This window comes from Anas acuta, chromosome 18, assembly GCF_963932015.1.
Source record: "Anas acuta chromosome 18, bAnaAcu1.1, whole genome shotgun sequence".
NCBI classification, from domain to species: Eukaryota; Metazoa; Chordata; class Aves; order Anseriformes; family Anatidae; genus Anas; species Anas acuta.
Window position 1 is genome coordinate 4,756,503 of NC_088996.1, and position 26,926 is coordinate 4,783,428.

General features: G+C 56.9%; 3 protein-coding genes across 9 annotated transcripts; all 3 read right to left on the reverse strand.

Moving 5' to 3' along the window:
• Positions 1 to 519: 519 nt before the first annotated feature.
• On the reverse strand, positions 520 to 5,075 carry TRIM65 (tripartite motif containing 65). 2 transcript variants are annotated; one of them, XM_068655399.1, is made up of 7 exons: positions 4,679 to 5,075; positions 3,883 to 4,355; positions 3,354 to 3,449; positions 3,044 to 3,280; positions 2,727 to 2,898; positions 2,374 to 2,454; positions 520 to 1,456 (listed from the first exon to the last, which is right to left on the reverse strand). In XM_068655399.1, exons 2-7 carry the CDS (start codon positions 4,318 to 4,320, stop codon positions 873 to 875), a joined length of 1,608 nt encoding a protein of 535 aa, XP_068511500.1. In that variant the 5' UTR covers positions 4,321 to 4,355; positions 4,679 to 5,075; the 3' UTR covers positions 520 to 872. The 2 variants fall into 2 exon arrangements, with proteins under 2 accessions (XP_068511500.1, XP_068511498.1); XM_068655397.1 differs by lacking the exon at positions 4,679 to 5,075 and having other exon boundaries at positions 3,883 to 4,640.
• Positions 5,076 to 6,251: 1,176 nt separating this feature from the next.
• On the reverse strand, positions 6,252 to 10,859 carry MRPL38 (mitochondrial ribosomal protein L38). Its single transcript, XM_068655400.1, has 9 exons — positions 10,706 to 10,859; positions 10,258 to 10,437; positions 9,563 to 9,691; positions 9,280 to 9,488; positions 8,875 to 8,947; positions 8,222 to 8,267; positions 7,748 to 7,906; positions 7,212 to 7,348; positions 6,252 to 6,888 (listed from the first exon to the last, which is right to left on the reverse strand). The coding sequence occupies exons 1-9, from the start codon at positions 10,761 to 10,763 to the stop codon at positions 6,752 to 6,754; spliced, it is 1,128 nt and encodes a 375-aa protein (XP_068511501.1). The 5' UTR covers positions 10,764 to 10,859; the 3' UTR covers positions 6,252 to 6,751.
• Positions 10,860 to 11,067: 208 nt separating this feature from the next.
• FBF1 (Fas binding factor 1) lies at positions 11,068 to 25,354 on the reverse strand. Of its 6 annotated transcripts, none has more exons than XM_068655392.1 (30): positions 24,845 to 25,351; positions 23,791 to 23,832; positions 23,398 to 23,488; positions 23,198 to 23,286; positions 23,004 to 23,064; positions 22,464 to 22,514; positions 22,162 to 22,306; positions 21,512 to 21,592; positions 20,549 to 20,668; positions 19,538 to 19,691; positions 19,138 to 19,271; positions 18,563 to 18,665; positions 18,114 to 18,467; positions 17,419 to 17,502; positions 17,047 to 17,141; positions 16,801 to 16,859; positions 16,527 to 16,571; positions 16,301 to 16,435; positions 15,967 to 16,067; positions 15,315 to 15,521; positions 14,803 to 14,910; positions 14,537 to 14,676; positions 14,254 to 14,372; positions 14,015 to 14,137; positions 13,482 to 13,667; positions 12,547 to 12,723; positions 12,246 to 12,383; positions 12,014 to 12,146; positions 11,567 to 11,673; positions 11,068 to 11,257 (listed from the first exon to the last, which is right to left on the reverse strand). In XM_068655392.1, the coding sequence occupies exons 4-30, from the start codon at positions 23,257 to 23,259 to the stop codon at positions 11,174 to 11,176; spliced, it is 3,306 nt and encodes a 1,101-aa protein (XP_068511493.1). In that variant the 5' UTR covers positions 23,260 to 23,286; positions 23,398 to 23,488; positions 23,791 to 23,832; positions 24,845 to 25,351; the 3' UTR covers positions 11,068 to 11,173. The 6 variants fall into 6 exon arrangements, with proteins under 6 accessions (XP_068511493.1, XP_068511490.1, XP_068511492.1 ...); XM_068655389.1 differs by lacking the exon at positions 23,198 to 23,286 and adding an exon at positions 24,498 to 24,525; XM_068655391.1 differs by lacking the exons at positions 17,419 to 17,502; positions 23,198 to 23,286 and adding an exon at positions 24,498 to 24,525.
• Positions 25,355 to 26,926: the final 1,572 nt, after the last annotated feature.

Below are 26,926 nucleotides of genomic sequence, written 5' to 3' on the forward strand. Positions count from 1 at the left end.
TCCCCGAGTCCGTGTCCGGGGTCCTGGTCCTTGGGGACACTGAGGAGCTGGGAGGGAGGTGGTGGGGATGGGGATGGGGTGGGATAGGGATGGGGAAGGGAATAGGGGTGGGAATGGGACGGGGATGGGTTTGGGATGGGGATAGGGTGGGAGTGGGCATGGGGATGGGATGGAGATAGGGATGGGACAGGGAAAGGGAAGGGAATAGTGGCAATGGGACGGGGATAAGGATGGGATGGGACAGGGAGGCAGCAAAGTGCTTTCAGTCTGCGGAGCTGCCCGCTAGACACAGGGTGAGCCCTGCAGAGGCCATTTTTCATCTTGGATAAGCTCCCAGGTCCACACCAGTTCACCCAAGGACAGGGCGGGGAGGTGCAGGGGGAAGGAGGGAGCGCAGAGAGCCGAGCCCCGTCTGCCCCCGAAGGCGGCGATTCCTCCTCCAGGCCCCCTCTCCCCGCAGGAACCACAGCGAGCTGGCTCTTTGCCTCACATCTCCCACCAGCATCGAGGTCAAACCAGTAGGGAACCAGCCCTTTATTGGGAAAGCGGCGTCTTACAAAGAGCAACTGCAGCGTGGTGCCCCGAAAAGTGGCTCTGCCAAGGGACATGGGAGGGCTGGGGACCCGCTCCAGCCTGCCTGCAGATTTTGGTGGATGGCCCACCCCAAATCTCCTCCAGGCTCATTTTGTTTTTTTTTTCCAGGATGAGAGGAAGAGGAGAAGCACAGCCTTGCACCCCCGCACAGCAAGAGGGGCCTTGATTCCGCTGCGAGGGCATCACCATTACCAGCACATCTCCTTGCCACATGTCACCACGGTGCTATTTGCATATGCAAATAGGGGTTGATTGGGATGCCCGGCCTCTCATTAAAGTCACTGCACCCCATCCTGCCCCGATGATGGTGCTCGGGGAGCCGGCTGGGGCTGATCCCTGCGGCCCAGTGTGACGGCGCGGCCCTCGCAGAGCCAGAAGACGGGGTAGAGCGGCTCGGTGAAGACGGCGTGGAAGCAGTGGATGAGCCGCGTCTCCTCCCCGAGCCCGTAGAACGAAAGCAGCCCCCGGCCGTAATCCAGGCGGACCCCCAGCTGGGTGTAAAGCCTCTCCTGGATTTTCTCCTCCCGGCCCTTGTGCCAGGCCAGGTAGCCGTCCTCCCGCACCTGCAGCCCCCACGAGCCCCCGTCCAGCCCGATGCTGAACTTGTGGCCCGGTGGCTGCCGCCGGGGGAGGCCGCGGTACGTGGCCCCCAGGATGACGGAGTGGCTGGAGATGGCCACCTCCCAGTAGTGGCAGCCCTGCCCGTAGCCCTGCTCGCACAGCACCTGCCAGGGCTCGAAGGGGCTGCCCCGCTCCTGCCACCCGCCCGCGGTGCTGGTGCCGTGCCGGGCTCGCCGCTGGCCCTTGGACAGCTCCAGGTACTTGTTGGCCGTGTCGGGATCGAAGGTGAGGTTGCGGTGGTCTGGGGAGAGAAACGGCACCCGTGGGGCCGAAATGCTCGGTCCCACCTTAATGGCTCCAGGCTTGCTCCAGCTGGAGCGGTTTAAGCTATGTAGGGCTGCCCCAAAAATAGAGCGGAACTACGCAGAGCTGGCTCGGAGGAGAAGAGGAGGGAGGTGGGGGTGATACCTGCCCGCCCCCCAGCTATGAGGAGCCGAACCAGAGCCCAGAAATAGTTGGGGGGCACAAGGACGCTGTGCTTTGCATGGCCCCCAGGGGGAAAACACAAACCCAGCAGCACCTAGCGAGCGTGCGGCGGCTCAGGGGTAATTTTGGAGGAGGGGTGCTCGATTTTAAGAGTAAAATATTGTGTGGGTGGAGGTAGGGAACCAGGTGGATGATGAGCAAACACGGAACTGCAGGGAGTTACTCTCATCAGGTAACTCCTCCTGGCACGTGGCAGCCCCCAGCACCCCACAGCAACCTGGCCCAGCTGCCTGTTCCGGGCTTAGGTCTGCTGCTCATAACTGAGTTTTTCTGTTTGTTTGCTTTTGGCTATTAATAACGCTGAGAACAGTCTGTGGGACTCGATGGAAGGAATCCTTATAGGTCCCGTGCGCACCGATTGCCTTCCTGGGAAGAGTGTGACCTGAGCAAAGAGCCCTAAATACCCCATCCCTCCTTTTTTTTCATCAAGGAGATGGGAGAAGGAGCATTTAGGAACGGGTCCCTAAGGAATCAGAGTGGGATCAGCCCAGGGAGGGGAAGGGAAGGATGCAGCTGGGCATGGGGGCCTGGGGATCTAGGGCATGATCTGCAGTGACTGCCCCAATGCCAGGCACTGGCAGCCCCCATTATTATGGGAAAGTCTGTCCTGGTGCTGCTGTCCCCCTAACGAGCTCCTTCCCCGCCCCACAACATCCTCCCCGTGCTCCTCACCCTTCAGAAACTCAGCTCGGATCTGGCACTTGGGAAGAGGGGTCGCCACCTTCATCTCTGTCCCCTTGGGCTGCACCGGGCCTGTGGGGGACAGGGACAGGCACGCTGAGTGACACCACCCAAAAACTCGTCCCTTGGATGCGAGGAGGGGGAGGAAATCCATCGTGTCCAGGCCTGAGAGGTGCCACGTGTGCTGCCAGCAAGGAGGGGACACACAGGGGAGCCCCCCAGCCCTTCCTGTCCCCTTGTTGCCCATCTGCTGGAAAGCAGCCGCGTGTCCCCATCCCAGCACGGTGACACTGCCCCGGGTGACGTGGAGCCCTGTGGGGTGGCCCCGCAAGCAGAGAGCTTACCTGGGACAATGGGGTCGGGGGATTTGGGGGCCGTGGCACCAGGCAAATCCTCCAGCAGGAGCCGAGAGATGCCGGCGAGGATCTCGCTGAGGGGCTCCACCACGCCGGCCGCGTCGAATTGCACCGGGGGGGGCACCGCCAGCCTCTCCCAGGCCGGGAGCAGGGGGAATTCCTGCGGACGGACACACAGACACCCGAGCACCAGCCTGGGGAGGAGCAGCAGCTCCCAAACCTGCCCGCACGCACCGCACGTCTCCCCACTGGGTGCCCCCAGAACGTCTACAGCCAGCGTTACGGGGCAAGGAGCGGGACGGTACCTCGAGGAAGGTCCTGTGGTCCGTGGTGGAGACCAGCAGGTCCCGCGCCTGCTCCTGGTGCTGTCTCAGGGTGTCCAGGTGCCCCTTCAGGGTGTTGGAGTTCTCCTCCACGCGCCTCAGCGCCGCCGACAGCTCTTGCTCGACCTTGGCCACCATCTGGCACTGGAAAGCCTGCAGGCTTTTCTCCAGGTGGGCGAATTTGCTCAGGATCACCGATCTGAGCCCCTCGGAGGAGTCCTGGTGAGGAAGACCGGTGAGACCCAGCGCGCTCCCACCCGTGGCTCCAACGCCGAGGCAGTCACGGCGTCACCTTGATGCTCTGCGTTCGCTCCTCCAGCTCCTGCAGCGCCCGCTCAATCTTCTCCGACTCCTCCTGGGCTTCTTTCACAGACTTTTCCAGGAGGGCCTGCGGAGGGGAGCACCAACACCCCGTGGCAGAGCGCGTTGCTGCTCGCTTTGCCCCCAGGAGCCTCCAGGACAAGGCTCAGGGGGCAGGACGAGGGAAGGGGAGAGGCTGCGTCCAGGGGCACAAAGTGGCTTTGCTTTGTTTTGTGTCTTTAGGGCTGTTTCCTCTAGATCGGGGAGGGGGATCACAAATATTGCAATGATGTTTATTTAACCCGTGCTGCTGGATTCACCCAGCTCTCTGCTGCTCCAACAGCCCCCGGCATCTGGGGGAGCCGCTGGGTGCCGGTGGCATCTCCAGGGCCCGTGGCAGTTCAGCAGAGACCGGGCACAGCTCAGTGCACTTTGATGCATCACAGCCCTGGCTTTGGGGTCAGCAGCAGAGGGTTCCGCACCACGCACCCCGCTCGCCTCCCACCGCCCCAATTTCCCACCTGCTTCCTGGAGTGCACGTCCTCGAGGAGCGCCCGCCGGTGCCGCTGGCACTGCTGCACGGTGCAGACGCAGCAGATGCACCGCTGCTCGTCCTCGCAGTACAGCTCCAGCGGTCTCCCGTGCCGCGGGCACAGCCCGCCGGGGGTCACCTCGCACTGCTTCACCCCCGTCGTGCTCGCCCGCAGCAGCTCCAGCACTTTGCTCAGGGTGACGTTCTTCTTCAGCTCCAGCTGCGGCGCGCAGCTCTGGCGGCACTCGGGGCACGAGAAGCCCTGCTTGGCCCCGGCGGCCGCCTGCTCCTGCTTGCCTTGGTGGTCGCTGATGCAGCGTTTGCAGAAGTTGTGGCCGCAGGGCAAGGTGATGGGCACCTTGAAGAGCTCCAGGCAGATGGAGCACACCAGCTTCTCCTCCAGCTTGGGCGAGATGGACAAAGCCATCTCGTGCCGGGGATTGGGGCAGCGAGGGAAAGAAGCTGGAGAAACAGAAACCCCGCTGGGGAAGGAGGAAGAGCTGGGTGACGCCGAGCTCAGAGGCGGGTCAGGGCTCGGAGCCAGGTGCACCCTTAAAGGGACACCCAGCGGGGGGCTGCTCGCCCCTCGGCCACGCGGGCTCTGCCCTGTGCCCCCCTGGGAGCAGCAGGGCGCTGCGGGAGGAGAAAGTGCCATGGTGACAGCGCGGGGAGACGCATGGCAGAGGCTAACAGCATCCAAAGCAAGTGTGTTCCCATGGATACACGTTCCTCTGTATTTAATTTCACACTTTTTTTTTTTGGAAGGAGCTTCCTGGCATCCTCACCTCTGCCAGAGCCCGGTCCCTGAGCAACACAGGAGTCGTGGCTGACAGTGAGACCTCAGCACAGCCCCATGGCTGCTGCAGCCCTTTGTCCCCTCCCTCTGCGGTGACGAGGGCTGTGCCACCTCCCAGCAGCCAGCCAGTGCCACAGCCCAGCCTCGCAGCTTTCCATCTCATCCAGCTGCTGTCGGCTTTTGCCACCGCCTGCAGCCCCCGCTCCTTAGGGCCGGACACTCCTGGCCTGCTCCTTCCGCCACCTGGGTGCCGGTCAGCGGGTCTGCACCCCAAAACACAACAGAGATTTCAGCCGGGCAATCAGCCCCTGCTCGGACAGCTGCTGGGGTCTGCTGCCATGCACCACACGCCTCCACTTTGTGTCTTCCAGCTCAGTTTCACAAGTAAATGCCAGGAGCTTTTACAGCCTTCCAGTCCCAGCCTTATCTACTCACCCTTGCAGGCGTCTTATCACTGTGTGTACGCTCCCAGCCTGCAAAACATGGGCATTTTTTGCAAAATGCAAAACATTTTGCAACCTCTGCGTATATCCTGGCTTTGCGTTCACCTGCTGCAGCCAGGGATGTTGCCAGCAGCAGGGCAGAGCCCCTTCCATGGTGTGGGGTCACCTCCCCAGGCTGCAGGGCCTCGGGGTCTGTCACAATTTGCTGCACCCCACAGCACCCCTTCAGCCAAGACAAGCAGCAGCTTCCAAAACATTGATTTTGGCTGCACTTGGACAAGTGTTAAAAACTGAGAGAGGAGCACAACGTGACCTTTTTCTGCCTGGGACTGCGTGAGACCAGCTCTCCAGTTGCACCCCACCAGCTCATCCACCTCCACTTAAACCAGACCCCAAAACCCTTCAGGACACAGTCCTGAGCAATGGCAGGAGGTGGGCGCTGCTGCACAAGCTCTTTTGCTTGCTGGGGGGGGTTAGGAAGAGGGGAACGTCAGATAAACTTACTGGGAGCTGGGAACAGACAGCTGAAATGGCAGGAACACGCTAATTTTTGGGTGGGGTTATTTAAAACATGAGAATGGGGTTGTACTAAGGGCGTTATTCTACAGTCATAGAATAACAGAATATCCCGAGTTGGAAGGGACCCATAAGGATCATCGAATCCAACTCCTAGAAAAGCAGGAAAAAAAAAAGCATAAAGAAAGCAGAGGAAAAAAAAAAGAAAAAAAAAAGCAAGCAGAGCAGAAAGCAGTGTCTGCAGCTGGGGTACAGCACGGGCAGGGTGCCAGGCCACCACCACGTCTGCCCCAGCCCTGCCAGCTCTGCCTTTAATCATTTATCCCCAGCTGGCGTGGGCTGGCTGTGTGAGGGGAAGGAGACTGAGGTCCACCCGCCTGAGTAGCTGTTAGGAGAGATTATCTTCCCAAATGTCTCCTGTGTACGTTTACCACCTGCGTGTTGTGCTCCTCCCTCCCCACGGCACCCGAGAGGGGAAGGAGATCCGAAGGAGATCCGGGCCAGGGAAAGGGAAGGGCTGCGCCTCCCTGCTGCACCCCGCCGAGCTCCCCAGCCACTGGCTGACACACTGAGCTCCTCCCAAAAAAGACAGGACAGCGCCACCACCGTCACTCCGCGCGTGTTTAATCAGACTCATCTCTTTCACAGGACTGCTGAAATAAAAGCTGGCACAGTCCTGAAGCCCAGCACCGGTAAGGGAAGGAGCTGCAGGTTGGCCTAGCCTGGATTTTCATAAACAGGCAAAAGTAGAACCGTGATCCTTCCAGAGAAGCCAGGCAGGGCAGTTCTGGGGGACTCTGCTCTGCCTCTGCTCCTCATCAGCTCTGCTACAGATCCAGTAGCAAGGCTGCAGCCTGGATTTATTTTCATCGTGCTCTTAAATAGCCTTTTTCCCATGTGGCTGCCAGCACCGACTGCCTGTTGCCCTCAGCTGCTCGCTTCCCAGCGCTGCCAGCAAAGTGGAACAGCCAAGGGAGCGGGATTTTGTTGTCTCCCTCTAGAGGTGCAGACTTCTCCGGTCCACAGAGCGGTGTGAAGGCAGGGAAGGCAGCAGCCCCACCTGCTGGGCCTGCGTTGCAGCGGGCACCGGGGCGAGGAGGCGGCTAATAAATGCCGTAGGTGGGCTCCGTGGTGTCCCGGTACCTGTCCAGGTACCTCAGAGGCTGGTGGCGCGGGAACTTGACCTGTGGAGGATGGTAAACGGGCGGCCGCACAAACTCGAACACGGGCTCTCTCATATCTGCAAAGGGAACACACAAAATGCCTCGGCTTCAAACCTCAGGCCCTCCCCCGACAAGATCTGAGACCAGGGCTGCTCAAGCAAGCCCCGGAGAAGGCTCTCTTGATGTTATTTTAAAATGCTCGTTCCAAACGGCCTCGTAGAGGCTGTTCCCTCCGCCTGCTGTTAGTGTGGAGGAAGATGGCTCAGTAAGAACCAGGTAAGGGAGCTCTGACAGCCAGAACCAAGCAAGAGCTCATTCACCAGCGGCATGCGTGATGTACGGGGCACAGCCCGGCCCCTGAGCAGCCCCGTGCAGCACTCCCCCACGCTGCGTTTCTTACTGAGAAGCTGGTGGAAGACCCAGGTCACGGAGCTGTCCCACTGACACTGGAAGAACGCCAGCCCCGCTGGGGTCATGCTGTCCTCGTGCTTTCTGTAGAAGTCGAACGTGCTGAAGGTCCGCATCTTGAGGCTGTGGCTGGAACGAGACACGAGCACGAGAGCTGAGGTGAAACTTGCTTCCTGCGGCACCCTGCTGGACAACAACTTCCCCACATCATCCCGGAGTCTACACAATAAACGTGCAAAAAGCAATCACTAAAGGAAAATCTCTGAGCTTCTCCAGCTCTGCATAAACCTCTGCCCTAGGCAGGGCGAGCTGCTTTCTTAACAGCCTGGTTTAAAGCAACAGGACCCCATGGTGCTTGCAGGGCTGAGATTGGGGCTTCAGGTGACACACAAAGTCAAAGCAGCTCGGAACAACCCCACAGGCTGGAAGGAATTGCTCTGCTACAGCAGCACTAAGCACGAGGTCATAACAAGCGATAACAGCTCAGCCAAAGGAAGAGAGAAACTGCCCAGTGGAAGCCCGAATTACCACGGTGTTGGCCGAACGTCCTCGCTGAAATCTATGGGGCGTTCTTGCTTGAAGAGGAGGAAGACAAAGCGATGGTAGCCAGTTCCCATGGCAGGGAAGGGGGGCAAGTAGTGGCAGATCTCCTTGCCCGCCTTGATGTCGTTGCCTGGGATGTTTGTCCTGGACACAAACACATTTATTTCATTAAATACCCAGCCATTCCCCTCCTTTACGACCCACAGTTTCATCCAGGATTACAGGTCACCCTCAGCTACACACTGGTGTTGGACAAGTGAACAGACAGTAGGGGCTGATTTCACTGAAGAAAAATCACACCCAGTGAAAAATCACACCCAATGCCGAGCAGCAGCAACATCTGCAACTACTGCATTTTCAGCAGGACCCAGAACAGAGGGTTACAGAAGCATCAGGGAAAGTCGAGGACCACAGAAACAATCCCAAACTGCAAGAAGCAGCTCTGCTGTCTATACTCACACCAGCCAGTGGAGGTACTCCGCGTCGGTCTCTCTTAGATGTCCATCTGCAAACACACACGCACAGACACCTCAGTGACAACTCCACGTCTGCATCAACCCCAAAGTGAGAACGCCCGGATCCTCACGAAAAAGACACCTCGGGTGACGTTGGGTTGGTTGCTTCACTTCACTGTGCCCTGGTTTCCCCGTGCCAGCTAACCTACCTCCCTCGCCAGGCTGCCAAGGAAGAGGAGAGTTTGGGGATAAACAAATGACTGGAGTCAGGGAACTGCCTGCTCCATACCATGACAAAAGTCCTGCTGCATCACTGTCCCATCTCTCAGCTGCTAGATGTGGGGAGGCTACAAACCCTCCTGTGCAGGCAATGTTCTGCAAACATCCATTTCTTGTCTCACATTTGACAGAAGGGCACAGAAATACTCAGAAAATGAAACTCATGTGGTTTCTTTGAGAGTGTAGTCCCTCAAAGTAAGGAAATTCTAATTCCTTTCCAGTCTTTGAAGTGGTTTTCTGCACCTGGAGCTTAGGGGACAGCCCCTGCTTAGCAGCTGTCACATCATCTCTGACTGCGCAGCCAAAAGAAACAGGAGCTAAGCAAAAGCAGAGTGCTACCACCCAATTTAAACACGTTTCTAAGAGCCTTGCACTCACCTGGATTTGTGAGCAACAAAGTCCAGAGGGAGCCTTTCTCTGCCTCGTATGACACTTCAGGGGGATTGGAAGCCTAAACGTAAAGACAATGGAAATCATTTGAGCAGCAGGTTCCATTAAGATCAGGTCACGATTTCTAACCCAGAGAACGTGAATTTGTCATGGGCACGGTCATGTCAGAGTAACCCAGCTCCATCTGGAGAGCCCCAGGAGTGTTAAGAGCCGTCAGCCTGCTGACAGACTGATCTCATCGCACACTTCTGTCCTTATCCCACCCAAAAACCTTATTTCCTTCACCCCAAAAGAAATACCCTCATAAAAGAACCCCTCAGAATGGACAACACCAACCAGCAGCACCTGGCAGAAAGAAACAGGCTCCCCACGGGGCCAGGGTTGCTCACACACCTCTGTCGGAGTCACCATGTTCCCGTAGTACACCGGCACGAGGTGCTCGTCCTCCTGGCTGTACTCCACTCTCAGGCTAACCCAGGGGGTGAAGGTGCCCTTCTGGAACAAGTCGCGGAATATCCCATAATACTCTGCCAGGCGCTGCTTGTGGAACGGGCCGCTGGTCTTCTCCCACTCTGCTCTGACCTCGTCGAGGGGGATGAGCGCTGTGGGGAGAGAGAAAACTGCAGGAGCTGCTGGGAGAGGGAGCAGCTGGGGCGGGGAGCAGCAGGGCACAGACCAGTCCGGAGCCGTGCTGCTCTTTCCATCTCGGCGTTTTGGTGGTTCTGCTTCAGGATCTTTTTTCTTTCCTCATGTTCCTTCACTTTCAACAGCTTCCCACGCGGCAGGCTGATGTCAGTCTTCGGTTCTTTAAAGAGGGGTGAAAAATCATTTATGTATAAAATCCGAACACCCGCCCCCAAAAGCACCCTGCAATGTGCTTAGAAAGTGGAAGAAAGAGATGCAAAACTGCAGCCATCAGTCATTGATTCCGCCACCTCTCTGTCTTCGCTCTGCGCCTCCACACTTCTCCTTTTCCCTCCTGCCCAGCTCCTTGCACGCCCAGATCTGGGACTTTGCCACCTGATGAGCAGGTCTGGGGTCCTCTGCAGACCAACCCAACTACATTACTTCCTGCATATGGTTTAAAGGGCTGTTTCCTGGTCTTATTTCTTGGATACTATAGAGGTTTCAAGAAATCCCTTGTCTATCCTGCATGTTTTGGCAGGTTCTGTCCAGCCTCAGCCTCTCTCCTTCTAGAAAATGGTTATCCGTCTCCCTGAAAATATCCACGCTCTGCAAAAGGGCCAGCCTCGTACCAACCCATTTCATCACGCCATTACAGACCAGGGTTTGGGGCCAACCCACGGCCCCAACAACAAGCAGCACCCCCGACCTTCAGCCACGAAGCCGCGGAGCCCTTCCCGCGAGTACCTGGCTCGGGGCTGGCGTACTGCCGGTACGTCTTCCACCACCGGGCCTTCCTGCCCTCCTGCTCGGCCTGCCTGAAGTAGCGGGTGAAGCTGCGGTATTTCTCCAGCGCCTCCAATTTGCTGACATCGATCTCCTCGTTCGGCATCGGGCCCAGCGGGGCCGCCCGCCTGCAGAGAGCAGCTGGAAAAGGGGAGAGCTTCAGGAGAAGAAGGGGAAGAAGGGCTGCAGGGGGGGGGCTGCAGGGGGAGGGCTGCAGGGGGAGGGCTGCAGGGGAAAGGCTGCAGGGGGCCCGAGGGGCCGCAGGGAGGCCCCGGGGTCGGAGCAGGCCGCACGCTGCCCCCCCCGCCTCCCGGACCTGCTTCCCCCGGGCCTCCCCACGGTCCCCCCCCGGGGCCACCGGGCCCCGAGGCCGCCCCCAGCCCCGTCCCCGTCCCCGTCCCCGTCTCACCGGCGGTGCCGAAGGCCCGGGCTCCCCGCAGGGCCGCGCTCAGCAAGGGCGCCGCCATGATGCCCGCCGCCCTCAGCGGAAGGGCCCCGTTGCCATGGCAACCACGGCTGCGCCGCGCGGGGCCCGGCACCGAAGGCCCCCGCTGTTGCCATGGCAACGGGGCTGCCCCGCGCAGGGCCTGACCCCAAATGTTTCGCCTCCCCTCAGCCTTGGGGTCCCCCCCCCCTCCAGGTTCCAGCCCCACAGATCGCCCCCTCCCTCCCCCAGCTCACGTTAGCCAAAAAAGTAAAAATCCTGAGGGCTGGAGACCTCTGCCCCGCTGTGGGAAAGGGCTTCAGGCTCTGCTCATTAACAATCTGTCATTAAATTCAGCGTTTTGTCCCCAAACGGGTGTTATTTATTGTTTGTTCTCTGCCCCCCCCCCCCAGTCTGCCCTCAGCAGCGCGCTGAGGGGACGCAGCCAGCTCCTCAGGCTGACAGAGGCGACGTGTTGTAGGGTGCTTTCGTCAGGGTCTGCAGGAAGAACTGCTCCTCCTCCAGGAAATCGCGGTCCTGAGGAGAGAGGGGCAAGGCTCAGGAGCGGGCAGGGGGCTGGCAGGAGGGGGAGGACATCACAAAACCACAGTGTGGGAGAGCCGGCAGAGATGGGGTGAAGGGAGAAACACCGCTGAGCCAGGGGTGCAATGGAGGAACGCGGAACAAGAAGCAAGGATCCACTTCTAGGATCGCTCCTCTGGGTGCCCACGGCTTCTATGAGCCCCCCCAGCCCAGCCCAGCGATGATTTTAGGGCCACCCGTCCTGTGGTGTCACCCAGCCCTGCTCCCTGCCAGCTGGCTTGAAGCCCCTTCCAGCCCGCTCACCTGCTGGGCCCTGTGCTTCAGCAGCAGCAGTTTGGCGTAGAGCTCCGCGGGGCTGGCCGTGCCTGCGCTCCTGTGCCCGGGGAACGTCCGAGCAGGAGGTGGAAAGCCTGCAATGAGGGTGCAGCCCCGTTGCCATTAGAGAAAGACAAATGGAGGCAATGAAGCATCCCTTTTTTGCTGCCTGAATGTCCCCGTAGTGGAGTCGTCCTCAATCTCTGAGCACAAACGGGCTTTAGCCCACCCGCCTCTCCCTTCCCGACCCCTTCTGCTCCCTCTTGGCATTGCCCTGGCTCACAGAGCTCAGCTGAGCTCCTTAAGAGGATATTGGGGTGCAACACCAGACCTGATCCGATGTTCACATGAAGGGGAGCTAAACAGCCCCCAGGAGTACCCCAAGACTCCCGAGACATGAAATAAAAGTGCAGCTGCCCCTCCTGTCAGCCTTACTCAGCACGCCGGAGAGGCCCTTGGTGGGGGCACCGAAGTCCTGGTGTGTGGGCAGCAGCAGCGTGGGGTTGCTGGGCAGCTCCTCACGCAGCTGCTCGAGCTGCCTCCTCTGGTGAGCCATGCTCAGCCGCTCCTGCCCCAGCCCCAGGAGAAAAGGAGAGAGGTCGGTGGCAAGGTTCAGGCCCTGGGGATGGCAGCCCCAGTCCGAGAAGGGAAGGTGATGAGGAGTTACCTGCTGCAGCTGCTGTTCCTGCTGCTTCAGCTGCTCCAGGTGCTGCTGCATGAGCTGCAGCCGGGTCTGGTGCTCAGACTCCAGCCTGCACGCCTCCCGCAGGGCTTGCTCCCCTTCCTCGTACTTCTGGGATGAGAGCTGCAAGGAACAGAGGATGGGGCCAGGGCTCCTTGCTTTGGGCATTCCCTCATTCCCCTCCCAGGACAGGATCAGGATGCACGGCCTCAGGAGAGGTGTGATGCCCTGGCTTTGCTGCCAGCCTGTGTGCAGCTGAGCAACACAGCTCAGGGGCTCCACCGACCTTGTTCATGCTTTTGATCTCCTCCTCCCGCTGCCGGATGCGCAGCGCAGCCCCTTTCACCTTCTCCTTCTCCAGCCTCAGCTCGTGCCAGGCCTCGTCCAGCAGCTCCCTGTCCCTTGCCAGCTGCTCCTCCCTGGCCTTCAACTCACGGCCCCGCATCTTCAGCTCTGCCTGCTCCTGGGATGGGCGTGGGGGCAACCGATGTGTTACCAGACCTGTCCTGGACACTGTCCCCTGTCTTTCCAAGTGACGGGAGAGATCTGCCCCTGCTGAACAACTTGTGTGCACCAGGCCTGGGGTGCAGAGCACCACCAAGCAGTGCCCTCATCCATCCACCCGTGGGGACCAAGGACTGGCAGAGCTGGGATTGTGTACACACACACACTCCTTCCCTGGAAAGGAAGGAGCCCCCCACCATGTTGCACACCCTAAAACACGCTCAAGGCACGTCAGTTTGTCAGCAGGAGAATTATCCAGCTCCATGGTTATTTACCACCGCAGGGGTAGCCATTAGAAACACAGCTCTGGCACACCCTGTGCATCCCCTCTCAACAGCCCCAGGAGGGAGCAGAACTGGCTCTGGACGCATCCCCATGGCACGGTGAGGCTTGGCTTAACCCATCACAGCTGCCTCCTCTCACCCGACTTGGATCTTACAGCAGAGGAGCCTGGTCTGGCTGCCCCAAACTCCTCCCAGGCAAAGGGGGGAGAGGCAGATGGGACTGATGTCAATCTGCATTGACACCTACAACCAGCTGGCAAGAGCTGCCCCTGGAAGAGCCCGATTCTCACCACCAGACCCAGTGGGATGCCTCCATCCCCTCCATCCTAAACACGAGAAGCAAGCTCTGAACCTTTCCCCGTGACCCCGTGGGGGAGCCCAACTGCCTGCCAGGCAGCGCTGGGTGCCACGGGAAGGGGCTCTGGGGCCGTACCTTGGCCAGGCTGATGATGGTGCCCTCTCTCTGGGAGTCCATCTGCAGGGCTCGGTCTATATCGCGCTCCATCCGCTCCTTGCTCAGCTGCTGCTGGGTGTGGAATTCGGCCCACTCCACTGCCAGCTTCCGGCGCTCCTCTGAGCACTTCTGCATCACCGACTTCTGCTCCTCCAGCAAAGCACTCTGAAGAGCATTGGAAGAGGCAGAGAGACAGCACTAAGTCCCCCAGCCACAGGATTTTCTCCTTTAACCCATCCCTGCAGATAAATTCCATGTAATATCTACAGGCTGGTCCAATCCAGGGTGCTCAGTGTGAACCCTGCACAGAGCTCTGGCCCCTCGTATCCACATGCCAGGCAGTTGTTCTGACTGAAATTCACTGCGAGACCGAGAGTGGGATGGAGGAGGTGGAGGGGAGAGGAGGGATGCTGCAGCCAAGCACCCGTCTCTTTTATCCACCACACCACGGTGCAGCCCCAGGCAGACTCGTGAGATGTGAAGAACACCCAGAGATGCCTGCCCCATCTCACCTTCGCCCTCTCCAGCTCTGCTCGCTCCATGGAGAGCTGCTGGGTCATCACTCGCCGCTGCTCCTCCAGCGAGTGCTGCAGCGATTCCACCTTGGATTGCTCTGCTGTCGCCCTCCACCGCTCCTGGTCCAGGCACAGGGGACAGACAGGTGCCACTCACAGGCTCCAAAACCAAGGGTCTCCAACGGGAGAGGCATCATCCATCCTCCCCGTACCCAGAGGGCACGACATGCGCTCACCTGCTCCAGCAGCCGAGTCTGCTCGCTCAGCCTGGCCTCCATTTTGGCGATCACCTCCTGGAGTCGGCTCCGCTCCTCCTCCATGTCCCTCTGCTGCTGCGACAGCCTGTCCTGGAGCACTGCGGAGAGGCAGCAGCAGCGCTGTGAGCTGAGGTGTCCAACAACCAAGGCAGGCCGAGCTTTGCCAGCCGGGGCTCCCACCCTCTGGCTGAATCAGGACAACACTCCCCACTTTCTGGGGGGACCCCGCAGCCGTTTCAGCCCAGGAGAAGGGCAGCCGTACCCCTGAGCTGCTCGTCCCGCTGCCGCGCCCCCATGGCCAGCTCCTGGGAGGTGGTGTGGTGCGTGGCCTCCACCTTGTGTGAGAGGTTATGCAGGTCGCTGGAGAACTTCTCCATCTGCTCAATGACGCCGTTCAGAGACCTGCGGAGAGGAGCGCCTGTGGGATGTGCTTCATGGCACCGCGGTGGAGAAGGGCTTTTGTGGCTGTAGGGCAGGGAACTGAGCGGCCAGGGCTCAGCGGGGGGCTGTGACAGCGGGGATCGGTACCTGGTGTGCGAAGTGGCGCTGGTCACCGCGTCGATCTCCTGGTCTTTCAGCCGCTTCAGCCGCTGGAGCTGCTCTTCGTGGTCTTTGCGCATCTCCTGGACAGACGACCTGCAGGGCATGGAGGAAGGAGCCCATGAGGGGCTGCTGCAAGCTGCTGCTCCGTGTGGTGGGCACAGCTGGGATGGGCTACATCTGGGGGTCGTGGGGTACTTTGCTGAAAACTGTTCTCTCATAAACTGTGTAGACAACAGTGACTTAGGGACCTGAATAAAAGGGGTTTGGGGAAGATAAAATGCTAGATTCTTTTTTCAAAATACAGTGCGTTTCACTCTGAAATGATACCTACTGCCAGATCTCCCTCTGCCCATCCATGAAGCAAATCCCATTCCTAAGGCTACCAAGCTGCCCCCAGCCCAGCGCTTCTGGAGCCAGATTTTCCCTTTCACTGTGTCCCCAAACCACTCCCCAGACAGAAGAAGACTGGACTAGCACCGTGTGCGTGCCACACTCACCTCTGCAGCTCTCGCAGCCGCTCCAGCTCCCGTGCACTCTGCTGCTCCAGCGTGGCCACACGCTGCTGGTGCTGTGCCACCAGCTCTGCCCGGGCCCGCTCTGCGTCCTGGCTCTGCGACAGCAGCTGAGCTGCCAGCTGCTCCTTCTCCCGCCGCAGCCTCTCCTCTCGCTGCCCATAAGTCTCCTCCACCACCTTCATCTGGCTCCTGCCCGGACACCCAGACGGGGGTCAGGGTGAGGAAGAAATGCTGCTCTCGTGGCGTTACCTGGTGCTCTCCACCCGAAGTGCATGTGGGGATTTAGTGAGCGGATTGGTGTCACTGCGTGCAGGGAAACTGAGGCACGGGGCACTTTGCTTGCTCTGGTCTGAGCCCTGAGCTATCCCACTCCCAGCCAGTGAGGTGCCCTGGCTGGGGACATGCTGGCAGTGGGACTGGTCCCTCCTGTCACCCACAGGACAGGGCTGGTGAGCACAGACCCTCACCTTGGCTCACCTGTGGGTGCCCACCTGGCCAAAACTGATGTGGCTCTGTGCTTGCCCACCTCGGGACAGATTTGGGAAGCAGCCCAGCCCTCCCACAGCAGGGAAAGAGGACAGAGCTACAGACAATGTCACAACACGGGGGACAGCTGTGGGCGAGAGCCCGGTACCTGTGTGCTCTCTCGAGGAGATCCAGGTCCTCCTGGTGCCGCTGCTTGAGACTCTCCAGCAACATTTTGTGCTGCGTCTGCTCCAGCTCCAGCATCCGGACCTGGGGGGCACCCAGGGGAGAAGGTCCTGGTGCTGCCCTGGGTACAGAGTTCCCAAAGCACCACCTGGCAGCTGAAGGCATCCCCGGACTGGGAGGTTTCTGCCCTCTCCCCTGCCATCCCGATGCCATTTGGAGCAGATACGGCTCCTCTCCTCCCACGGGGTTATTTGTGCTCCCCCAAGGACCACTATTTTTTTTGATTTGTGCCCCCCAGGTGAGGCAATGGGGCTCACCTGGCTCTCCAGCTCCACCACCCGGGTCTGGGCACTGAGCAGTGTTGCCTGACAGCCCGTCACATCCTGATAGACCTGCGCTGCTGGAGCTCCTGGCCTCCTCTCGTGCAGGGAGCCTTGGGCTGGGAACTCAGCCTGTGGAAACAGAGAGAGAAGACCAAGACCCTTAAGATCAGGAGCTTTGCAGCGTGGCCATCAGTTCCCGAGGGAAAGAACCTGGCCTCACCTGCAGCTGTGGGGCAGCCTGAAGCGGTGCCCTGGGGGTGGGAACCTGCAGAGACACATGGATGCTGTCAGGGAGGTAAAGCCTGGCTCTGGGGTGAATCCATCCCCAATGATTCCTCTTCTACCCTTCTCCAGCCCAAACCCGTTGCTGTTCTGGGTCTCCTCTCCCCGGGTAAACGTAGCAGCCCCCACCCAGACACAAGCCCACCAGGCTCTTCCTTGCTGGGGGCAGAGTTTGGGTGCTGCACCTCTAGGTATGGTCTCACCAGACCCACCTGAGGAAGTGGGGCAGGGCCCAGCACCTCCTGCGTTGCTGGGGATGCTGCTGCAGGGCCTGAAAGGATAAAAAAAAATCATCTTTTGGACACGACAATGGAATCCATCCCCTTCCAGAAGGATGAGGGTCCAAGTCTCTCAGGCAGAGAAGGGTCCTGCTCTGCTCCAGCAGCTGACCCTGGGGACAGAGCCAGCCCAAATTGGATCAGGCTGCTGCCCAAACTGAGCCACCACGTGAAACACACCGTTGGCGCTGGCATCTCTTGGGGAATCTCCCTTTGCAAGCTCTGACGGGTGAGCTGAAGCTTGTGTCGCAGTGCTGAGCCACGGGACCGGGTGCCTGCATGGACACAGACACGTGGGAATGATGCACAGCAGTGTCACAGCTCGGGGAAGAAGTGCACAGGTGTTATTTTTTGAAGTTTAAAGCTTGGCTGTTCCACTGTGAGGAAATAACCAGCCAAAGGTCCTTCAGAGCTGCCTTCCCTCCCTGTTACAGGGGACTCAGACCAAACTGACCACTGCTGGCCACTGGCTCTCCCCTTTCCCAAATCTCCCTTGGCTGCTTTCTGCAGGCCACCTCTCTCAGGATGCCCGAAATGCGAAGGAAGCCTCACCCAGAGCTGTCTGCGCTCGCTGCCTTGTCCTGCAGGGCAGCTGCCTGGGTTGCTGGTGGTGCTCCTGCGGTGGTGGTTGGCTGGCTGCAAGCAAAAAGCATCATATGTGGCAGAACTGAGCAGATTATGAAAACCAAGATCCTTTTCCCCAGTGCTTCACAGGTGAAAGCCTCCATCCCACCCAGCTGTGGCAGGATTCAGCCTTTTGGTGGCAGACAGAGCAAAGACGCCCCAAAATCTCTATCATCTGCGTTCCTCCTCACCGTATCCAACCACTTCCCCTGGGCAGCACATCCCTGCCCAAAACACATCTGTTTGTCTGCACAGTGCCTCAGAGTCCCACTTGAATGGCACAAGTCTAAATCCATGCAAAACCCCAGCTGGAGGAGGTGGTTTGCCTGGAACTATGAGGAGTGAAGGGAGGAACAAGGAGCACAGGGTGGGCCCTGGGGATGTGCTGATCCAGGGCAGCTCCAAAGAACCCAGGGCAGCATGTGAAATCTTGGCTGCAACTGGAAAAAGAAGGGCCCAGAGATGGGATAGGCTGTGGCCTCGATCACTGGGGTCTTGCATTACCCCAACCTGAGATGAGAAAGTGCTTAAAATTAATTCCTTAAATCCAAGCCAAGGCTTTCTGAGGTCCTGCTGGAGCAGCAACGCATAGAACAAACAGGAGACGCTGATCATGCCCTTACCTGGAGGGAGGGTGGGGGTCTGTTTTTTTGCTTGGGGTCTCCAGGGGCGCAGCACTTCTCTCCTGGGCCTTTGCCTGTGCTTGGGCTTTCTTGCGAGACAAAGCAGCACTCAGCCAGTTCTCCTCTTCCCCACAGGTGGGTTTAGGGGCTTCTCCCTCCGTGGCCGGGAGCTGGCGGGAGCTCAGCACAGGACTGGCCTTAACTGGAGATGGTGGCTCCGAATCCATAAAATCCTCATCCTTCAGGCCCAGCCAGTCACCCCCAGCCCTGTTGGCCCGCACGGGGCTCTGGTTGGCTGCAGGAGCTTTGAAGCGTGAGTCTGGTTTCGGTTCACTGAGGTTCTCAGCTGAAAACCTGCCGTAAGGAGATGGAGCTGCATGCCTGCTTGCAAGGGGACCCTGCCCACATGGCTGGGAGTTGGAGCTACAGAAGCACACGGAGCACAATACCTCACAGACTGCCTCCTTGACGGCCGGCCCTCGGGTGTGGAGGCCACCGTGGGCTGGTAGGCTCCAAAGAGAAATTCCTCCTCGTCCCAGCCCTCTTCCTTCTCTGTTCAGACAAGCAGGCTTGAGTCAGTGCCCAGAGGAGCAGCCAGCTGCAAAAGACACCAGCCCACCTCCTCCTCCTCCCCTGCAATTCCCACTGGGATCGCTGCCTCTGGGAAAACACCGCTGGAAACATCCTCCCCAGAAACCTGCGAGCAGCACGCTTCCCACTGCGGCTGGGAAAAGGATCTTTATTAGGAATCAGCCCACGCCCAAACGTGACTGCGTTACTCAGTAGATTACCAATCATCACCTGAGCTGCAGCAACTGTGCAAACGCTCTCAGTCTGCCTCCAGGCCACATTAACATTTTACATAGCCACCTTCCCCGTGGGGCTGACAGAAAGCTCATTAGTAACCCTACTCACCACTGCAAAAAGGGTGCTTGCCCTGCAAGGGCATTAGAAACCCATCTTGCTATCCCGAGCCAACACCATCACCTCTTTGGACCATCCCAGCATCCCTGGCTGTGCTCACCTGGCTGCTTTTGGTACTTCTTATCCAGTTTGAACTCCTTGCTCTCTCCCGTGCCCGACCGCTCCAGGATTTTGGCGACGGAGCCTCTTCCCAGTAACTCATCCAGCTTGGAGCGGGCTGGACGCACCTCCTCCCTGTTACGGACAGAGCAGCAGATGGGTTTCTTCAAGAGGCAGGGCCATTCCAGAACACGCAGCCTTGCCAGGGCGTTCTGACTCTTGTCTGAAATGAGGCTGCTCCTGCTCCGTTCTGGGACCCAAGGACAGAAGCTTTGAAGTTCTCCAGCATCCCTCACCCCCCCTTCAGCAGCTGCCACTGAGTGTGGAAGCACCATCTCGCATCCAAGCTGTCCCCAGCTTTACTCCCACTGCATTTTCATTGCCCATGAATGTCACCTTACTCTTCTGCCTTCTTTCCCTGCTTCTGGTCTCCTTTTGGGCTGTTACCAAATCCCAGCGCATCCATCAGGTCATCACCATCATCTTCAAACGTGAGCTCCTCCCTCCTCTGGACTGGGGCTGCTGTGTGAACGGGTGTCTGGGGTGGGAGTGGCTCTGGGGGTGGGATCACAGACAGAAAGAAGTTTGATCAGGGTTTAAAAAAACAAAAACACAGAAAATACAGGAAATCAAAGCAGCCCTGTCTACTCTTTTTTCTCAGTCACTTTTACATAGTGTTTCTCTGTGACCAAAGCCCACAGCGAGTGACAAAGTGGCAGTGCACTCCTTCCTGGTCTGTGGCCACACATCTATTGGTGGGACAACACCGGGTTTTGTGAACATGAGGTTTCTGGCTCACACCAGATTTTTAGCATTGCACGTTTCTGACCGGGTAATTCTGCCTCCCCACAAACGAGTCCTTACTCCACGAGAGCGCCCTAGACCTTGCCCTAACCCATCAGGGGCTGTTTGCGCCCCTCTCTGCAGCAGAGCAGATTTATTGGGGTGCAGAGGGATTCTAGGGGACTATCAGATCCATTAACATCCCTGCTACAGGAACAAGAGGGATGGCAACTAAACACAGCCACCGTACGCCTGGATCCAACCCGGAGGTGCCCTGAACAGGCTTTGGCTTGGGTGGCAGTGCTCACAGCCACCTCAACTCTGACCCAGTAAACTTGTTCTCAGTTGGCAAGGCACGACACAGGTTGAACGAGGCTGTGTGTAAGATCTGAACCTCTGTTCCCAGAAAGGAAAGGCCAGTGCTGTAACCTATGGCACACTGGAAATATCAAGCCCTCGGTGAGCTGTACTACAACTAACCCTGCCACAAAGCTGCTCTATAACTGGCCGTGCTGGTTAACACCAGATGGGACTAGGTGGCATTCAATTTTATCAGTTTTGTCCTCACACAAACCAGTCCAGCTTGCTGATTTGAATACAAAAAGGATGTGTTGAGCATGCCTACTTACCTTTGTCTTTGCTCGGTTCTGTTTTTTTCTCAGGGACACTTTCACAGCCTCTTGGAGCTGGTTTCCTGGGAGCATCCTGCTCCTCATCAGATAACAGCCCAGCTAAAGGATCGTCTAAATCTGGGAATTACCCCGTAGGGTCAGGAAAGGAGAGTAATAACAGCAACAAGGAAACAAACAAAAAATAACAAACTCATTGCTACTTAGAAGAACAATTCTGCATCAAGCCATGCACCACCCCCACCAGGAGCACATGGGACAAGAGACCAGTTTTGCCCAAAGCCACAACTGCAGATTCTGCAGGGATACGATAAAGTATCCCTGAATTTTAAACATTCAGTGACTGTATCTCTGTTCATTTTTTCCATGTTTTCTTTCTCCTGGAAGAAAATAACCCAAGATGTGGGCGCTTGAACACTTGGACACTGTTCAGGCAAAGAAAAAAAGGAGAAGAAAGCCCTCCCATCAGCTGCACCTAAAGCACACTGGGCTTAGTGATTTTAACTGTGCTTTAACCAAGATCTGACTTGGACAATCAGATCTCATCTGTACCAGGAAACCTCTTCTCCAGCCTCGTCTTTTGGAAGTTGGATGCAATCCCTCTCTGATACAAGGGTGTCTGAGTGTAACAGACAGTCATCAAACAGCAAAGCACACAGGAAAACACAATTGCAAAGAGATGCCCTCAGGAATCACTTTCAGTCCTGGAGAAGGCCTAGAAGTGCTCCCGTTCCCACCCTAGAGATGGGAACTCCAGCAGCAGAGACTGGCACTGTATTTTTTTTCCTCTAGTCATTTTTGCGGGATTAGATCTGCACCAGAATCGTAGGGGTGAAGGGCTCTGTATCTCATTAACCAGCCAAGCCTCCACTTTACAGCAGAGGCCAGCTATGGGCAAAGGGCAAGGACAGGGTTCTCAGTTGTTGCCAGGCATCTGTGAGGTGAAGTGAAGCGAGATCCTACCTTCAAAGTTAAATTTCTTATACGGTCGGGAAGCAGGTGGGGATGAGAGTGGCTTCTTTTCCTTCACAGGTGCAGACTCTCCTAGAAAGAGACCACAGCTCACTCAGGGCAGTGCAGACACAGGTGCCCCTATCCTATCCCAGCTGAAGGTCACTTTTCTTGCAGCAGCCCCCTAAAAGCACATGTTGTGACAGACAGTGGCCCTGTGACCCTATGGGGTGGGAACATCTCTAGAGGAGCCTCCTTGCAGAAAAGAAGAAAAGTGCCTCGGAAAGAGGACAGTTTGGGGACTGTTGTATCTTAAATGCAACCCCTCTGGCTCTCCTTCCAGGCTGATCAAGCAGATCCCACTAGAAACACTTTGCAAGGCACCAGGGAGCCACTAAATGGCCTTTGACAGGCAGCTGCAGCATGGCTGTCATCACTGCTGTTGTAGTGGTGTTATCACAGCACGACAAGAGGCTGGGACAGGGATCTCCCAAGGGACAACGCACAGCCAGAGTAACGCTCTGTCTGTGACAGCCCCAAAAGGAACCAGAAAAAAGGAATTTGGGGAACAAATAAACTTTTTATTCGCTATCTAGCATCTAAATACCCCTTATTTATTTGCAATCAGGCTGTGAAAAGAAGAGCAGAGCTTCCCTTTATACCTTTCTCAGGAGCTGGCACCTTCCCTGAAGTTTTTACTGCTCCTTCCGAGGAGTCACATTTCCCAGGGCCTTTTGTGGCTGCCTTCCCTGGCCCAGAACTGGGTTTCGATATTCCCAGGAGATCAGCTTCCATGTCATCCATGTCCTGGAAAGCAACAGGGTGAGGATGGGAGCAGGGTGAGTGATCACCAGGCCATCACAAGGACCGTGCCTCAGGGAAATGGGAAGGACAGCTGGCGCTGGAGGCTGTGACACGTGGGGCTGAGATGATGGGTACAGATGATGGGTACTTGTGCACTTACCTTCAGGGTTTGCAGCACAGCTTGTGGGTCTGCATCGGAGACACCGGATCCCTGCATGCCACAGAGGGGAGAGATCAGACAGACAGGCTTCAGAAACTCCTCACCCCAGAAGCAGCAGCCTGGTGTTCAGGAACCCCATCATCTGCATCTACCAGAGACCTGGGTAAATTGCTCCAGCACTTAGAGCCCTGGTTCTCCTCATTTTATGAGGAAACATGCTTAATTCCTGCTGGTGCATTCCTTACTGGAAACCCCCTGTGCCTTGATGCCTTTGCTCACATCCTGCTGTCCCTGGGAGAAGTGTCAGGAACGTTGCTTTGGGTTAGGGTCCACCTCATCCAGGGTATCTGTAAGCCCATCATCCACCCATTCCCCTGCCCCATCTTCCCCACCCCGCAGAGGGGTCACCTCTTCAGCCAAACTTCAAGGTTCCTCCCTGATATCCCACTGCTGACTTGGACGGGGCAATGCTAGGGCCAAACTCGGCCCAGCTCACCTCCAGCTCTCAGGATACCCAGTCTCTCAAAATCTGGAGCTCACCTCTGCAGCTTCCACGTCCTCTGCAGGGAGTTTGCTGAAGAAATCATCCTCCAGAAAGGACCTGTGACACAAGCCTAGGGGTTAGCAGCACATGTGAGCTGGGGAAAAAGGCTAAAAACAGCACTAGGAATGAAGTAGTAGTGCTGGGACTGCTATGTTTAAGCAAACAACTGCTGTAATAGAGATTTACAGGCCTGGGGGTACTCAGCTCTTGCTGGAAAGCTTCAGGCTCTGGGTTCTCAGCTCTCAAAGCCATCACAGATAACTCCTTCTCATGTAATTGCTACTGGGGCAGGGAGTGAGGCAGAGGAGACAAGGACAGGGCAGGTCAGAAGGACGTGGGGAGTGCAGAGAGCTCTGCAAATGGGAGAGGCTGTGTTTGGAAGGTACTCACTTCTTGCTGGCCTGCAAGCTGGTGCCCCGGGCTCTCCCACTGCTGACAATGGCTGGCTGGGAAGGTTTAGCAGATTTAACAGGGACTTCGTCTGGAAATAAGACAGGGAGAGATAAGGGTGACAGACACAGGCACTCCAAAGGGGAATTTGCTGTTTCCTAATGGGACAAGATGCTTTGAAATGGATACGCTTCACTCTGCGCTCCCCAAGCCGACGTCCAACCCTGTTCATTGGCCTCTGGGAAGCTGCACTCAGCTCTGCTCCCTGCTTCATCCCCCCTCACAACTGGAGCTCCCTTGGAGAGCAATGGCTCCTGCACCACCACCTCCTGTTCCCAGGAAGGAACAGGATGAGGATGCCACCCTTCCAGGTGCAGAGAAGATGCACTTTACCATCGTATCCCAGGAGGTCACCCAACACGTCATCGATGGAGCCTGGAACGAGACAAATTACAGGAGCTGAGGCAGGTAGGCTCACGAAGCAGGTGTAGAAAAGCTCCCTATTTCCGTAGGCTTGCTCTTCTGAAATCCCCCAGAATAAAGGCTTGATGTCAAGCATCATCAGGCCCTCCTTGCCAGCCTAGAGGGAATTGCCAGGACCATGACTCGGTCCAATATTTTATACATGTATGATTTAGCTTCGGTTAGCCCAAAATGTTATTTTTTCTTTATCAAGCATACCAGCTGCTTTCCATTCAGATGGTCACTGGCCACAAGCAGCACTTAATCTGTGAGCCTCTGGGCAACTCAAAAGCATCACAGTGTTCAAGGCTGCAGGAGGCCTCTAAACAAGGCCTTGGGGAACAGCTGTGGGAAGAACTAAAGTAAATGCTTGTGTTCTCTGGACCTGGGAAAGTCTCCAATAGAGGGAATTTATGATCACAATAAACCAATCCACTCAATCTGAGAGGCAGGTGAGCAGCATTGGTTCAGAAAGAGTACAATACCCTGAGCAGTAGCCTTCAGGCATGGATCATAAGTCATTTCAGTAACCATGACTGCTGCCTGATCCTAGTGTCCCCCATCTGCTCTGTTCCACGTATTCCTAGCAGATCAAAGCACCTACAGACAGTGAAAGGAGAACAGAAATGCGTACATACCTCTTAAACTTTTCTTGGATTTTGTAGCCTATGGAAAAAGACAAATTCCCTCGTTACAAAATGAAGCAGATCTCACCTGGATTTTCCCCAAAACACACCAAAGCCATTGGCAGGTTCTCCAGAGAACCCCTCAAGCAGTAGTGAAGCCCTCCTCCTGCCCATGCTGTTTGGGAAATGTCACGTGAAATGCTGACGAACGGCAGATATTTGTAACTTCTGAGAGAGCCCAGCGAGCACACAAGCTGGGCAGAAGCCTCTAGTCCCTGGGACCACTCCTGCCTCCACACAGCGATGCCAGAGCATCGAATTTGGATCTCCCAGGCCTGCGTTGTACCTATCACACTCACCATGGCAGAAGTTCTGCTTTCCCTTGCTGTGCCAGGTCTGGTTATACGTCCAAGCTGCACCTCGCAGGGGGTCTAACACCACTGCTCACCTCCACACCAACCTCCTACCTGTGGCAAGAGGCAGATTTCTTGGTTTGCCTTTACAGCTGGCTGCATCTCAGTTAAACTGACCTCCCTTGGGTCCCTTCTACAGCCTGCCAGACACCCCCTGTGCTGCTCGGACCTCTCGAAGCCACGCAAAACAAGGCTTAATGCGAGTTCAATAAAAAATAGAAAAACGGTGTGAGCGGGACGAGGGGAGCCCGCAGGTCTCACACCGGGACTCCCCTCAGCCACCTCCGTGCCCCCCGGGGCCGGGGCGGCCGCTGCCCGCCCGCCCCTCAGCGCCCCCAGCCCCGGGCCCGCCCCGCTCCGCCCGCCTCAGGCCGGGGGAGGCCGCAGGCCCCGGCCCGCGCCTTCCCCTCACGGGGCGCTGGGAAGCGAAGTCTCCGCCGGGCTCAGGCAGCGAACTACAGCTCCCAGCAACTCCCAGCAACTCCCAGCAGCTCCCGGCAGCTCCCGGCAGCTCCCGGCAGCTCCCAGTAGCCCCCAGTATCCGGGGCAGGGCGGCTGAAGCCCACTCCCCCCACGTCTTTGACCGCCGCTTGGAAGAGAAGGAGGCAGCGCGATGGGGCGGGGAGGGGGCAAATCTGCAGCCCCGCTGCGGTCCTGCCAGCGCTTGGCTGCTGAAAAGGGACAATCTCCTACCTGCAGTCCCCCTTCCAGGCGCTCAGGAAGCGGTTTAACCCCCCAGTTACAAGCTGGCCGATGGAGGGGGCTGGGTCGCTGGGGAATCGCCTCAGGCAGCGCTGTTTGAGGTTGTTTCAAGAGCTCACACCACGTAAGAGTGGCAGCCACTGCCTTCAGGCTTTGTAGAAGGAAAATACAGGCTGGATTCACAGAATTCAACGAGAAGCTGTGAATATCGCCCTTTTTAGCAGTGCTCTATTCTGTTAGAGCTGCTCCTAGCAGCCGAAGACAGTTTGCGAGCTGAACTAGAAGCAGTGACCATGGAGCAGCAGTGAGCATCCATTAAGCAGCTCTAACCCCAGCAGTCAGCACAGCAAAGGGTGCTGGCACTGCTAAAATCAACTATTGGGTAACATTAGAAGTTTGTTTTCTTTTGAAAAGTTCATTTCTTACCAAAGCTAGGGCCAGTAACGTCAGCCCTGCTCCTGAGGCTGCTCCAACCTCCTTCATTTGTGCTCAAGTTACACATTTGTGCTCAAGTTTGTGCTTCCAGAAACACCCTGGGGAAATGCCTTTGAGATCTGACACCCCACAGACCCATCTACCTGTGTTTTTCACGTATTTTCATCTGCAAACATGGGCTCCTTCTACAGACTTCACCCAAGGCAGTATTTTTAGGAGTACACCTAGTACATCAGACTGAAAACCATACTCAGCTTGTTTCAATACTCTTCAGGAAGAACCATGCAGCTTACAAGTGTTACCATCTGACACTGAAATCACTTCAGCATGAGCAGAAGTCTCAGTTTTGGACAGGGTGCCACTACAGTTTGTTAAAAGGTGAAGTCCTAACCAGGATACAGGGCCTGTTGACAGAGCTCAAAAAGGATACGATATATTCACCAATAGCAAATACAGCATTTGCTGGTTATGTCACTATCCACTCAAAAAAACAAACAAACAAAACACGTAAGGGGGAAAAATTTTAATGGAAGGGCTTTTATGAATTCAAGTTTCTGCTGCCAACCACAAATTTTTGTTACTGGCAGGGATTAGCTTTTGCTGGCCTATAAGCAGTCACATCCAAGTCACGAGCCAATGTCATGCAGCTTTGATCTCTGCCAGATTTTTTCCTGTAGCGTGAGCAGCACCAGAGGCAGGAATAGCTGCTGGGCTGCTAGCTGCCTTAGAACTCTGCAAAACCAGAAAGGTCAGACTAGAGCCAAGAGAAAATTCAAGACTTAAGTAAATTCTTGCAGAAATTCTAAACTTGGCAGGAAAAACGAAGCCTTACCTTTCTTTGTGCAACTAGTTAAGAGCAGCAAGTTCAAGACATTATTTCTTTGTAAAACT

What these genes read in the sequence shown, in the direction of transcription:
- TRIM65 (XM_068655397.1), bottom strand. Translation starts at nt 4,548, where the DNA reads ATGGCACTTTCTCCTCCCGCAGCGCCCTGCTGCTCCCAGGGGGGCACA. An exon ending in ACGTGCACTCCAGGAAGCAG is followed by an intron (nt 3,450 to 3,882) that starts GTGGGAAATTGG and finishes TCCCCTCCGCAG; the next exon opens with GCCCTCCTGGAAAAGTCTGT. An exon ending in CCCCGACCCCATTGTCCCAG is followed by an intron (nt 2,455 to 2,726) that starts GTAAGCTCTCTG and finishes TGTCCCCCACAG; the next exon opens with GCCCGGTGCAGCCCAAGGGG.
- MRPL38 (XM_068655400.1), bottom strand. Translation starts at nt 10,763, where the DNA reads ATGGCGGCGCCCTTGCTGAGCGCGGCCCTGCGGGGAGCCCGGGCCTTC. An exon ending in GACGTTCGGCCAACACCGTG is followed by an intron (nt 7,349 to 7,747) that starts GTAATTCGGGCT and finishes GTCTCGTTCCAG; the next exon opens with CCACAGCCTCAAGATGCGGA. An exon ending in GGTCTTCCACCAGCTTCTCA is followed by an intron (nt 6,889 to 7,211) that starts GTAAGAAACGCA and finishes TTCCCTTTGCAG; the next exon opens with ATATGAGAGAGCCCGTGTTC.
- FBF1 (XM_068655389.1), bottom strand. An exon ending in CAGGGAAAGAAGGCAGAAGA is followed by an intron (nt 19,272 to 19,537) that starts GTAAGGTGACAT and finishes TGTCCGTAACAG; the next exon opens with GGAGGAGGTGCGTCCAGCCC. An exon ending in TCAAGGAGGCAGTCTGTGAG is followed by an intron (nt 18,468 to 18,562) that starts GTATTGTGCTCC and finishes TCCTTACGGCAG; the next exon opens with GTTTTCAGCTGAGAACCTCA.